The sequence below is a fragment of the Lepisosteus platostomus genome, chromosome 16, assembly GCF_059453375.1.
Source record: "Lepisosteus platostomus isolate fLepPlt1 chromosome 16, fLepPlt1.hap1, whole genome shotgun sequence".
Taxonomy (NCBI): Eukaryota; Metazoa; Chordata; class Actinopteri; order Semionotiformes; family Lepisosteidae; genus Lepisosteus; species Lepisosteus platostomus.
In genome coordinates, this window is record NC_142626.1 from 3177330 (window position 1) to 3191411 (window position 14082).

The 14082-nt window shown below is 52.9% G+C and overlaps 1 protein-coding gene across 11 annotated transcripts in view; it reads left to right on the forward strand.

The window, feature by feature from the left end:
• nrxn2b (neurexin 2b) overlaps positions 1-14082 on the forward strand; it is a 626275-nt gene that overhangs the window by 535395 nt on the left and 76798 nt on the right. For all 11 annotated transcript variants that reach the window (XM_088608835.1, XM_088608836.1, XM_088608828.1 and 8 more), the window contains one exon: positions 9054-9235. In XM_088608835.1, coding sequence (XP_088464961.1) covers positions 9054-9235 — 182 coding nt within the window. The remainder of the gene's footprint in view (positions 1-9053; positions 9236-14082) is intronic.

A 14082-nucleotide genomic window follows, 5' to 3' on the forward strand; every position in this document is an offset into this window, starting at 1 on the left:
CGAAATTGCGCAGGAGCGGTCGTTTTCCCAGTTCTCTAGCAGATAAAACCCAGCTCCTTCCCCTCGGAAAATGGGGGGGGGGGGGAAACCAAACAGGATCACTGTGCAAGAGAGGTTTGCAGCCAGCTCGGACTGATCAGGCCGTCCTGATAAATCCGGCTCTTGGCGAAGGGGGATTTTCGGCGCGGAAGGCGGCCCTTCCCGTCTGCGTGCCTCCTGTATGCGTCGGCGGCCGCACGGCGGGGGGGGCCCTGCGCTGCTCTGTGTGCGTTTCACCGGAGGAGCCCACGGATAGGCTCGGGCTGCTCGGCGAATGCCGATAGTGAGAAAGAGGGCCCGTCCGCCGCCCCGGCATTGTGTGCTTGGAGGCAGCTGAGAGCTCTCCGAGCTGTAATCAGGTCAGGAGGGAATGGAGGCAATCGATAAGGAAGTGCAGGAATGTTCTGTGGGTCTGCGGCTTCACGCACGTCAACCCCCGCAGCACCAGTGCAATTTCCTCCTATTAGCAGCTAGAAGAAAATCATTGGTATTGTGTTTCTCTCTCTCTCTCTCACCCTCTTTTCATCTCTCCGCCCCTGTCTTCCACTTCCACGCTCGCTGGCTCTCTCCTAATACGACAGGGTAGATCGCCGCTTCGTAACGGTTTCCGGGCTGTCGTGTCCCAGCGGTAGAGGCCTTTGTCGCTGGTGCGCACGCACGCACGCACGCACGCACGCACGCACGCACGCACGCACGCACGCACGCACGCACGCACGCACGCACGCACGCACGCACGCACGCACGCACGCACGCACGCACGCACGCACGCACGCACGCACGCGAGGGTCGATCGGCGTCTGGTCCCAGCTCGTGCTGGGGCAGTAGCAGCTTCGCTCTGCCGTCCCCGAGCCTTCCGCCCCCCGCCCTGCGGCGTCTGAGCCCGTGGCGTGGGTAGATCAGGCTGTTGACGCTGGAGGACTGAGTGGCCCAGCTCCTTATTCCTAGAGAGGGTCGCCCCAGCCTTGAGCCCCTCCTGGAACCACAGCTCCGATGTTGGACAGGACCGCGCACGAGCGCACGGGGACAATCCCAGAACCACCCCCCCGGTGTGTTGGGCAGGAGGGAACACGCAAACTCCGCGCAGAAGGATCTCCGTGCCGCGGAGCGGCGCACGTAAATCCGCACGTTTGCCGTGTCCGAGCCCTCTCCCAGCTCCCCCCCCCCCCCCCCCGTTGCCCCCGCCGCAAAAAAAAAAACGCCTGCGGACACGAGCGCTATCAGGAAGGATCAGCTTCCGGAAAGGCGCTCAGTCTCCCCTGCCCTTGAGCTGTCACTGCGTTTTAGCACCGTTCAAACGCAGTTAGCATCGTCGTCACCGTGACCCGTTTCATTAATGACACTGACAGCTCCCGTGATACCGTTAGCGGCGGGGCTGTTGTTTTTAACAGCAAACCCGGCTATTGTGTTTGAATCCAGGGAAATTTCCGATTCGGATTCAGGCTGCGTGATGTGTAACGTTATTAGAATGAGAAAGAATGAGACAGGAGCTGTTGCTCTTATTCTCCTTTCAGATTGCCGCCCGCCACGCTGACTTGTGAAGCTGAAATTGATTTATCCGTCCCAGTGGCTCGGCTCCTCTTGAATCTGGAAACGCTATCCCATAATCCTGTTTATTATGCCCGCAGCACCTGTCTCGGGGGATTGGGTGAAGCTGTCCGGCTCGCTCTTCAAAGCTCGCAGACCACGTGACGCTCTCTGTATGCGCACAACCAGAGCTGCTCGCCGCTCAATAGTCAATTTATTTCCACAGACGCCTGCCCGCAGCTGCACAATTAAGGCTCTAGGACGTAGACCAAGCCCTTTGTCGAGTGCGTTACGATAATCTGGAGATCCTTTTCGTGCGGTAATGGTGTCGGGCTTGTCTGGGATTGCGGATTCGGTCACTGCAGGGGTCTGTGTCCACCTCCTGATTGTATCTCATATAGAGTGCCCCTCACCGCCCCCCCCCCCCACTCTCTCCTGCCTGCTGAAGTGGTGTTAAGTTAGTCACCCACTCCCCGCCAGCTTGCAAGGAAATTCATAAGGAAGTTTACGAACTCAGTATGTTCAACACATCCAGTCCATTTGGTAGTTGCCAGCTCATCGTGCTCTTTTTCTTGACGTTTTTGCTTCAGCGCGGCGGGGCGGCTTGTTCCACGCCCCCGCCACCCTTTGTGTACAGTGGGTGCCAACTGTGTCCTCTCGTTCGGCTTTCACCGTGCATTCTAAAGCCCCCCGACGCAGTGACTCCGAGCGTGCGGACGAGGTCCCCAGGTAACCTTCTCGGCTCTAGGCGGCTACTCCTGCCTGTCGGTGAGGTTGGGGTGAGTCCTCACGGGGGACTGCGCCCCAGGCCTCCCGCGGCGAGGGCTCCGGCTGTCCCCGGGGATATTTCAACCTCTCTCTCTCTCTCTGTACCGCCAAGCGGCTTCATGCGGGCTTATCAGCCAGAAAGCAGCAGGCCCTCCCCTAGTCTGGCGCTGTGATGTCTCGGATCCGCCTGTGCTGAGTGGAGAGTCGCACGGGCAAGCGCTCCCTATCACCAGCACCATCAGTAACTCTGAAGTTGGTAAGGGTTTGGGCAGGCAAAAGCAACTCATTTTAGCTGAGGCCACAGAGCACAGGTGAGAATAATTCCTGACTGCCTGGCCGGTCTCTGAAGCACGTTTCAAACCAGATGACGACGGTCCTCGGCTGAATTCACTGCTTTTCTCACAACACGAGGGAACCTCTTGGCAGGAGGAGGGAAAGGAGGGAGGAGGAGGGAAAAAAAGACCCGTCTGTGTCATCAAACGGAAATTGACCCTTTTAAAGAGCTGCTGCAGACAGCCACATCTGTTCCCTCCATACAGTACCTTTAAAATGCGGCGTGCTTTTGTGTGTCTGTTTCTGGCAATTCTGCTTCTGAAAATGTTGGTGATGAATGAGTTTTGCATGTTCTCGGGTGGCAGAATCCTGTGCAACACACAATTGGTACCCCCTGGTTAGTTTTGTTGTTGTTGTTGTTGTTGTTGTTGTTGTTGTTGTTGTTGTTGTTGTGGTTTTGTGTTTTGGGAATATGTATGGGTCCTGCTCATACTGAAATAGATATTTTGCATTTCTAATTACTGTCAGAACAGAAACAGCATGAGAGCACAGCAAAGCAGGCCAGAAATGGAAAATAGAAAAAAAAATGATTATATGTCCTATTCCTGCTAGGAAACCTGAGAGCCCTTCAGTTAAATTATTCATTTATGCCTCTTGCAATCTGCAGCTCCAGTAGATGTTTCTCTGGTCTTAGATGAGACAGCTAATTGGGACATTCTAGAGCACACTTCTCCTGTGAGTGATGTTTGAAATGACCACGAGTCATCTGGCTGATGGGGAAATGCACCAGTACAGCATGCATTAATGTTCCAGTTAACACTTCCAGGGCTGAATTCAGTGTTTGGAGACGCATACCCAGACCAGTGCTCTAGATCATCTTTAACTCTTTAGGCAGGCAACTGATCAAGTAATTAGTTTAGTTAAGGCTATAGAGCACAAATGAGATGAAAAACTAATAACTTCTGTGACTCTGGAGACTCAATAAGTCACTCCCAGCTCTCTGTCAGACTGATCAGTCAGGAATCACTCCCTTTACAAATGAGGAAAAAGCGTGTTGCCCTGGGTCCCTCAATAACCTGCCCTTTTAAGAATATAGTCAGAATTTGTCATGCTCGGAGAGTTCAGAATCCGTTAGGACTTATTTTCACAGGAAGAGTCAGTGATGCCTTCGTCTACCCCTTTTATGAAGCCCTGCAGTCAAGCCTGAAGAGATTGCATGTCTGATCCTCCAGTTCCAACTGGGCACAGGGGTCACGTTGAGGGTCATATCTGTACTGCAATTACAGCCAATGTGTACAGCTGACTGATCTCCCCAAACCCCACATTCCCCGGTCTCCCCTCTGCCCAGTTTCCTTTTCTGCGAAGAGATGGGTTCCTGCCAGTGTTTGTTTTTGGAGAATGCTTGCGTGGCAGTCAGTCAGTAAATTCATGGAGGCAATCTGTAAGCGGATTTATTTCCCCAGCGCCCAGTGTTTGAAGAAAGCACCCCGATCGTTTGCACAGCTTGGCTCCCTGTGTGTTCAAAATGCCATTTGTCCACTGCTGGTGACAGCACAGCCGGAAGAAGGTCAGCGCTTGACCTTGAACACATAAAAGTGATAGTATTTCTCTTTTGTGATCAAATCCCCTGGCTCTTTTGCTGTTCTGTATCTAGTTAAGCTGACTTCGTTATCGATCGGCCTGCCAGCTAATGAATGGAAATGAAATAATGAAGCACTTTTTTTGGAAGCTCAAGAATTTAACATGAGTGCATTCAGCATTTCAGAAAAGTAAGGCATTAATTTGCCCAACTTTAATATACTCTTGTAAACTGTATTCTGTATTTGTACCATACTGTAACTATGTATCCTGGGCCTAGTAAACATTATTCAACCTGACCATTACAGTGGGGCACACTCACAAAATACCCCCTCAATCAGATGAGCAGGGTCATTGGTCTGTAGTGTGTGTGGTTGGTTCTGAGGAACAGGAGACAGACTTCAACCACCTTCCCTGGCCAGAACAATCACTAGGTTTCAGTCACGTTAAAGACCTGTCGATTGAGAAGTTCGATCCCGATGTTCTCCAGAACATCTGTAAGAGTGCAGGCCACCCTTGTGGAGCACGGCCACGCCCCACTCCAGCTGTTCTCCAGAACATCTGTAAGAGTGCAGGCCACCCTTGTGGAGCACGGCCACGTCCTACAGTTGCCTGCCTACACAAAATCTCCCCTTGCTTCCCATAACTTCCCAGCTCCTTGATGTAATGTCGGCCCCACGTTTACCTATAGACGCTATATACCTGCTGAGCAGATCGGAGAACGGCGCTCTGTGTCCTCCTCGTGAAAGAGCTCTGAAGTCATCAAGCGGGAACCTCGGGGCGAACGGGTCAGGTAGCCCAGTCGGGCCTCCCCTGGGCTTGAGGGTGCCAGGCGGTGCCAACGGGACTTTGGCACTGCACGCTGAGCACCAGGTCAACTCGCCCGACCCTCGCCGACGCGCCTTGCGGGAGCACGCGGCCAGACGCGCTAATCAGCCGTCCCTGTTTCGCAGAGCCCGATAGGCTCCGGGCCGAGAAACCACCGAAGAGACGATGTCCACGCGTCTTACTTCCCAAGCGGGCCAGTGCTTGCTTCAATCAAACAAGATTCCAGAAAAGAGGCACGCGCAATCCCGTCTTCCTCTGACCCACTTTCTGGGTGTTATTTCCTCTGCTGCTGAGCCTCCTCGTTCTTCTGCAGGAATTAGTTTCAGAAAGCCGAAAGAGATTGGCTGATCGAAGCGCTAGCTTACGAGTGGTACCACGCTTCCCATCGATTTCATTTGATCCAAATGAGTTTTTATATCACACCCCATTTCTATTAAAAAGCACTCTTTTTTTTCCTCTGGTTTATTAGGGTTTGCTGAGTCCTAGTCTAGAGTAGGTTTCTGAAGCAATCAAGCTTAATATCACGGTCAGTTTCTGGGGGGGGGCACCTTCCACTCTCTACAGACCCCCTAGTGGGGCATGGTCTTAAGCACCCCGCCACCAGAGGACGCTTCCTGTCAAATGTAGGGGCTCCTTTCGGATCCTGGAGCAATGCAAGCTGCGTCCAGCTTCTCTCTCCCTGTCTGTGTGTCTCATGGAGAGCAAGCTGGGCTCTACAAAAAGACTTGTATTGTATGCTGTATTGTTGTGCATTTGATAAATAAACCTTGATTGATTGATTGATTGAAAGACGGGCAAGGTCTGGCATTGCATTCTCCATAATTGCGAAGCACGGTGTTCGAAAGACGGGCAGGGTCTGCCTTCTGCATAATCAAGAAGCCTGAATCATCCTGCGTTTAACTCGGCCTCTTCCCTCGGAACAGTGCCTAGCGTGTGAATGTATCTGAACCCTGTAGCACCCTGTAGCGCTTAACAACCAACCCAAACGCTTATTAAAACAGAGTTGTTTTCCAAGGCTTGAGAAAATCGCATGGACTTTTTTTTTTTAATTACAAGGACTAACGCACATAACCAGCAGGCTGCTCGCTGCCTCCTGAGTTTTAAATAATCCATATGCCATGATTATCGTTTCTGGACAAATGCAGTCTGTGCACAAAACCTCATTGAAGTCTGACCCCTGTGAAAAATTGCAGAAAGGGGGTTTTTGAGTATGAACTTGGCTTAGACGTACAGTAATCATCTTGTTTTCTTCCCGCCTGAAGCAGGCATATCTTATCTTTTATACACAGATTGGACATTACTGCGGGGTCCTCAAGAAGCATTCGTTGATTGGGGACCCCCTCTGTGAGTGGCGTTGATCACACAGTGTCTTCAATAGCAGAGATTCAAGTTTCAAGGTGGAATTTTGTCTCGATGGCAGGGAGTCATTGTTTGAGTTAAAAGCTCCACAGTTAAAGCTCTCTTTAACTGCTAGAAATACCCACCCAACCCTCACACACAGTGGTTTTTGAGGACTGGTCAGGAATCACTCCCAGCTCTCTCTCTATCAGACTGATCAGTCAGGAATCACTCCCAGCTCTCTCTCTCTCTCAGACTGATCAGTCAGGAATCACTCCCAGCTCCCTCTCTCTCTCAGACTGATCAGTCAGGAATCACTCCCAGCTCTCTCTCTCAGACTGATCAGTCAGGAATCACTCCCAGCTCTCTCTCTCTCTCAGTCTGATCAGTCAGGAATCACTCCCAGCTCTCTCTCTCTCTCAGACTGATCAGTCAGGAATCACTCCCAGCTCTCTCTCTCTCTCTCAGTCTGATCAGTCAATCACTCCCTCTCCCTCTTCAAATTTATGGACTTTGAAATTCAAAGAGCTTTATAGGCATAACAGATGAATTAGTGCTGCCAAAGCAATAACAGTGTGCAAAACATTTACACCAAAAACATTTTACATTTACAGCAAAATATCTTTGAGAGTTCCGTCCTCCTCAGGTAGTGACAGGATTTCCCGTCCTCACCTGCTGCTCTGCCTGTATCCTGTTTCTTTGTGCAGGCAGTGGTCATTGAGCCTGACCTCTCTGGACACTAAGCGGTGCTGTCCTGTGGTTGGCTTGTGTCAGTGTAGGTTCTGTGTATGTATCACCACGCTCACGGGGACCTCTCTCCAAAAGACTGTCATCAAAACAGAGTCTGCCTTAGATCACCCAGTCAAAGCTGGTCCTAACTGCAGGCCCGGGCTGTACCCTGCTGATGACAGGTATATTGTTGGCCCCACTCACTTCGCTGACACCAGGAGGCTTGTGATCTTCTTCCTGGCCCATCAGAGTCGTGTGGCTTTCACTTAGCAAGTGTCTGCTGGAGACGTGGTTTAATTGTGACTCGGCAGCGTGCTGGGTCAGCCGGCATCTCCCGTCTTTTCCCCCGACGCTCCCAGATAAGCAGAGACACTTTAATAATAATGATAATAATTGGTTACACTTATATAGCGCCTTTCTGGACCTTCCACACAGGGCTCTTTCTAGGTCATGGGGACTCCCCTCCACCACCACCAGTGTGTACCCCCACCTGGATGAGGCGCCAGTCCGCTCCCCACACCCCAGCTCTCAGTGGGGAGGAGAGCAGAGTGATGGAGCCAGTTCAGAGAGGGGGGTTATTAGGAGGCCATGATGGGTAAAGGCCAGGGGGGAAATTTGGCCAGGACACTGGGGTAACACCCCTACTCTTCTCGAGAGACACCCTGGGGTTTTTAATGAGCACAGAGAGTCAGGACCTCGGTTTGACGTCTCATCCGAAGGACGGCGCCTGTTTACAGTCTAGTGTCCCCGTCACTATACTGGGGCATCAGGACCCACACAGACCGCAGGGTGAGCGCCCCCTGCTGGCCCCACTAACTCCTCTTCCAGCAGCAGCCTCAGGTTTTCCCCAGGAGGTCTCCGGACACCAGCCAGTGTCCCCTAGGGACAAGCCGCGAGGAGGACGGGGGACAGTCTCACGACAGCAAGGATTATTACAGAGCAAACCAGAGGCAGTTTTCAGAGCAGTTAGGGGAGAGACCTGATAAACAGACCCAACACAGAAAAGCAGGCCTGTGCCTGTCCTTTTCTTAATAGCGGCAGCTCCATTCCCTGACAGGAGAGTGGACAACGGCAGGGGGCAGTTTTCCTTTTTGACTGGAGGTGTTCGCCCTGTAGCCCCCCTGCCTTGTCATACAGTGAAGTGGATGTTACTCACTGGTGTGATGGGGGGGTTACCCTCGTGCGTGTGCCTCTGTGACTGAATCCGTTCCTCGCCGCTTGAAAAGAGAGTCTGAGCCCGATGCGGGTGCCGGGCTGTTGCGTCCAGGAATTCGGGAAATAGCGAGATTCCGGGGCAGGTTGTGGGCTCCTTGTTGTGGACAGCGTTTGGTAGCAACGGATTTCTTCCCACGAGGGGGAAAGACGTTAATGTGATCTCAAACACAAAGCGTTGAGGGGCGTGTGCTCTTGGGGGGGGGAAATGGATGATTGTCTGCCCTGTGTTGCACTTCCTCCCATGCCGTGCAGACGTCTCGCCTCGTGGGCCCGTCCCAAATCCGTTTCGGATCCACCGGATCCAGATACATTCCCTTTAAATCCTCCTCTGATCCTCCACGTCCCCACCGAGCTCCGTTGAGTCCTCAGTCGCGTGCCGAGCCTCCTGAGCCTTTAGATGACCAGATAAAAGAGCCGTCGGCTGCGTCTCTCATCTGGAGCATCTCCTCGAGCGAAACCGCACAGCGCCGGATTTTCGGCGGGGGTCCGAATGATCGGAAAAGGGCTCTCGCCCTGCGGCAGAGCCCTTAAACACTTGAGCTTGTTAACGCGAAGCTCGATGAGGTCAGATTCGCCTGAGGGTGGCTGCCCAGTCGCGCAGTGCCTGAGCCGCTGAGAGTATGCTGCAGCCCGCACCCTGTGATCGAAGGGTTCGGTGGTGCTGTCGGGTCAGAACCGGGCCTGGAGCAGAATCGCCGACGCTCGTGCCGTTCGTGGGACGGCAGTGTCTAACGGCTCTCTCTCTCTCTCCACGTCTGTAGCTGGGACCACCTACATCTTCGGCAGAGGAGGAGCCCTCATCACCTACACCTGGCCCCCGAACGACCGGCCCAGCACGCGGGCCGACCGGCTGGCCGTGGGCTTCAGCACGCAGCTCAAGGAAGCCATCCTGGTGCGGGTGGAGAGCGCCTCGGGACTGGGAGACTACCTGCAGCTGCACATAGTAAGTGGGGCCTCTTTCCAATAGCTGGTCGTTCGGGGAGGGGTCTGTCCGCACGAGCATGTCCGAGCTGTGGGGGTGCATTTAAAAAAAACCCCAGACAGCTCCTGCCGGCTGTGCCCAGTTCGGCCTAACGGCAAGCCAGACCCAGCCAGCTAGAGTTGGGGGAGCTGGGAGGAGACAGAACATGCAGACTCCACCCGGACAGACACCCACGTCTGGCAGACAGATCTAGAACCCGTAGTCTGGTGATTACTGCCAGGCCACCCTGCAACCCTAGACCTGAAGATGTTAATCTTGTATTTTATTTGAAAGAGCCTTTGGACATAAAGCTCAAAGCTCTGTAACAAAAGTATACCCACAACAGACGTAAAAAAACTAAAAATCGCTCCTTGGATGACAGTGGTTCATGTTGCTTTTGTTTCCAGCCTGAGGCAGTGGCGGATCTGTCTGCAGTTTGTTGTGCAGTATTGAAGTGTCTTGTTCTTACTGCGTTTAGCTGGGGTCTTCTTGGTAAATGACCATCCGAGAAAGCTACTCTCATGTGCTGCTTTTAGCAGTGACCTGCTCTGCCTTGTTCGGGCTCTCGTGGGTTAAGCGTCACGTTAGATCACGAGCCTATAAGGCAAGACTTGTAAACTGAACTGTGTCCGTCTCCTGGAAGGCTCTCGTGTGAGACTGAGTGAGTATTCAGCACTGTGTACTGTAAGTGTTAAACGCAGGGGTGTGATCCCTTAAGTAAGACGTACTTCAGCGTGTTGAGACCTCAAGGCGCTTCAGGTGTGTCACACAGTGGGACAGGTCAGGTACTTCCGGTGGAAGTTGGGAGAATTCAAGGGTGCTTGTTGTCAGAGGAAAGAGGCTACTCTGCAGTCTGTGTGTCCTGCTCCGTTTCTCTGTCTGTTCTGCTGGGGCTGAAGCAGCGTCAGATGAAAACCACGGTTTTCTGCACTGCGCTAGATGAGGGGAGATCTCGGGTCAGGAGCTGGACTACAGTCGGGCGAGAAGTCTGGGTTGTGTGAGCAGGAAAGTCTTCTCACCCAAGCTGATGTCCACAGCGAGCCAGTGCAGCTCACAGCGGACAGCGGGGTTAGATACTGGGGCGGTTTGTGAGCACAGGAGGTACAGGATTGGGAAGATTGTTCCGTACCGTAGCAGCCCGATCTTCTGACCTCTCTGTCTTGCTACTGAAACCGAAGCAGTGTGTGCCCGAGCGCACGTCACGCGCACGATATTAACAGGGGGTCTGCGCTGACCCCGACAGGTGACCGCCGGTCTAGAGAGGCCGGTCAGTGGACCGTGACTCTCACCTAACTCGGGCGCAGAACTGGAGCTCGCCGAGCGCTCAGCGAGACGCTGGGCAACATCCACGCGCTGCCGATTTTAAGTTCAACTAGGAAGGCATTGAAAACAGTACCAGTGATATGTCTGATGAATTGCTCGTCGACCTGCCGCCTCTCGGCCCCTGCGGAATTCCAAAATGCAAATTGTTTTTAATGGCCCCCGGCCCATTAATGACTTCAGTTCTGGTGACTTTTCCAACGCGTGCTTTCTCACCTGAACAGTCGCCCTCCCCCCCATACTAATGACCACTGAGGCTGGCAGCTCGGTCAGGCCAGCACTTGTCTTGGCAATGGGGTGAGGTATCACCAGCGTGTGAGCTCCCTTCTGACAAACACTGAGATGGGGCTAGTCCTCATACCCCCCTCTCCCCCCACCTTGATGTGCTAGCTTTGCCCAGAAGTGACTCCACTGGCGCCACCTGCGGCCCATACGCAGTCCTCTTGAGTATGTCCCTGGAGGGTGGGTTCTCCCACAATGCTCTGCACAAAGCGGCGGTTTTTCCCCCCCGTCTGCCCTTCCGAATGGTCCTCACCACGGTTTTTAAGTGTGATCCCGGTTCACCAAAGAGCCGGTTCCCATTCCGATTTGATGCCGAAGGATCTCAGAGACTCAGAGAAGTCTTCTTCTCTGCCCCAGGCTACAGAGGTCCGGTTTCCTCAGCCTGTGCCAGTGTGCCCTTCCCTTCAGCGCAGGAGTACGTCTGGTTGTTCTGCTCCAAGAGTAGCAGTCCCTTCCTCGTTAGATGTTGCTCTTTATACTCAGTACTCCTAGTCTGGTCTTGACCAATCCACTGTGAATTGTGGATTGAATTGACTCCACTGCCCAGAAAGTGATGAGCCCGTCTCTCTCTCTCTCTGGCCTCTGCATTCCTTAGCAGTGGAGTCAATTCAATTCAATTCAAGGGGCTTTATTAGCATGACCGATGGGTACAATCAGTGTTGCCAAAGCAAATAAAAATAATACAATGAACATGGAACAAAACAAAATATAGAAGTAAAGTAAAATCTACAGACATATTACAGACATTTACAACAAAGACATATTACAGACATTTACAACAAAGACATATTATAAAATATTGACATGTACTGTAGGCGGCTGGAGCATTATTGGGAGACAGACTCACTGTTCCTCAGGCTGTGACAGGAGATCACATACTGGGCTGCCAGATCAACTGAGTTCCCTCCTCCCTCTCCCAGTAGGATTGGGACCCGTTGTGGTTTTGGCAGGTGTGGGAACTCTGGGATGAGATTTCTGAATTTCGGGGAGAATGTTTCTCTAATCCCAGAGTATCTGTCACAGTGCAGTAGGAAGTGCACCTCTGTCTCTATTTCTCCCTGCTGGCAGTGGGAGCACAGCCTGTCCTCTCTGGGCAGCCAGGTCTGCCTGTGTCGCCCAGTTTCTATGGCCAGGTTGTGGTCACTGAGCCTGTACTTCGTCAGGGTCTGTTTCTGTTTGTTATTTTTTATTTTGGTCAAATATTCAGCTAGTGGAGTCTCTCTCTTTATCTCTCTATCTCCCTGTCTCCTCTCTCTCTCCGGTCCAGTGCCTCCCGTCTGACATTCGAATCGCGTGTTCACGCTTGTCCTCCGCGTGTCGGATTCTGTCTTGTAGCTCTCGTGCTGTGGCTGCGACTCGTTGTGTGCATTTGCGTTGACTCCAGTGTGCTTTTTCCCCACGATTCCACAGCAGCGGAGCTGATGTCTCGTGCCGAGGCACAGTGGCTAAAGCTGTTCTTCGTGTTTCACCTTCCTCTACGTCTTTTCTACACCTTTCACCCCCCCACACACACACACACCTGTGCGTGGCAAACTGTTGTTCTTTTTCCAGAGGGATTTGTAATAAAAGCAAAGGCAAGGTACAGCACTGTGCATTCAAACCCCTGACACCACCACCGCCAGCTGTAGTGTTTTGTTTTAAAAACGTCTCAGTGCGCATGTCATCAATTGGGCAAGTTACCACAGTCCGTAGTTAGTGTACCACAGTAACGTACAGTAACGTTGCAAACGAGAGGGGGGGGCGTTCAGCTCCTCTGGCCAAATTGCTGTTTCACAGTTTAAATGGTCCCAGCTGTGTCCCAGAAGGAGCCGGGCTATCGGCTTCAAGCACGTGGTTGGGCAGCTTGTTCCATGCTCCTGCCGCCCTTTGTGTAAAGTAGCGCCTCCTGTTCCTGGTTTTAAATGCGCGCCCACATCGTTTCCCCCCGTGTCCCCTGGTTTGTGTTTCTCTGTTCATTCCGAGGTTCATCTGAATCCAGTCCCGATAATTACCCCACCCCCTCTGGCCTCCTGCCCTGCTCCTGTGTGCTGTGTAGCCCACTGGCCTCAGAGACGGCTCGTGTGAGAGAAAACAGCATGGTGAAATCGCTTAAAAGCTAAAGCTCAATAAAATAAGGTTCTCAAAAGATTCCCCCAAAACTAGCACTTCTTTTCGTTGTGGAAGTCCACCAAAATACCTGTCGATCAGCATACCTTTTTTAGAGAAAAAGAAAAGGGTGAAGGATTGACCAGAGGGCAGGAAAAGTTTGCTCCTGCTTGAAATGTAAGTCAGGGTGGCCCTGTTGTAGTTACAAGCCGTCGGCTGATTCTGATTCCAGCGTAAGGAGTTGTATGGGATGTAAATCGGATCTCTCCGTGGGAAAGCAAAGGGTTTGCTGTGTGGGGAAGTGGGGTTCAGCTCCTCCGGCGGGATCCTGGGAAAACACGCCTCGTTCGTCTCGGAATGCCCCCCAGCCCCCCCGGCATGCGAGAGAGGAGTCTTTAATGTGTCAGCCTCAGCTCCGCGCACGCGGCCGCGGAGAGCCCCGCGCATCCAGATGAGGGGAATATTTGAACCCCGAGATCCTCTGGAGGCACTTCTGCGCCGCCGTTTCGCATGGCGGTGGAGGAGAGCGAATCTCTCTGCGCGCCCCGGATTCAGACCGGCCACCGCCGGGCTCGAGCTGTACTCCGGGACCCGATTCGCCCCGGCCCCGATCCGGTTTCACCCCTTGGGTCTGGCAGGAGGGATCGCAGTATCGGAACCCTGACCAATGGATTCAAAACCAGTTTCTTTCCCAGAGCAGTCCGCATCTTAAACAGCTCAAATTAGCACCTGCACTTTAATCATAATAATACTTGCTTACACTTACATAGCGCTTTTCTGGACACTCCACTCAGAGCGCTTTACAGGTCATGGGGATCCCCTCCACCCCCAGCAGTGTGTACCCCCACCTGGATGAGGCGCCAGTCCGCTCCCCACACCCCAGCTCTCAGTGGGGAGGAGGGCAGAGTGATGGAGCCAGTTCAGAGAGGGGGTTATTAGGAGGCCATGATGGGTAAAGGCCAGGGGGGAAATTTGGCCAGGACACTGGGGTAACACCCCTACTCTTCTCGAGAAACACCCTGGGGTTTTTAATGACCACAGAGGGCCAGGACCTCGGTTTGACGTCTCATCCGAAGGATGGCGCCTGTTTACAGTCTAGTGTCCCCCGTCACTATACTGGGGCATCAGGACCCACACAGACC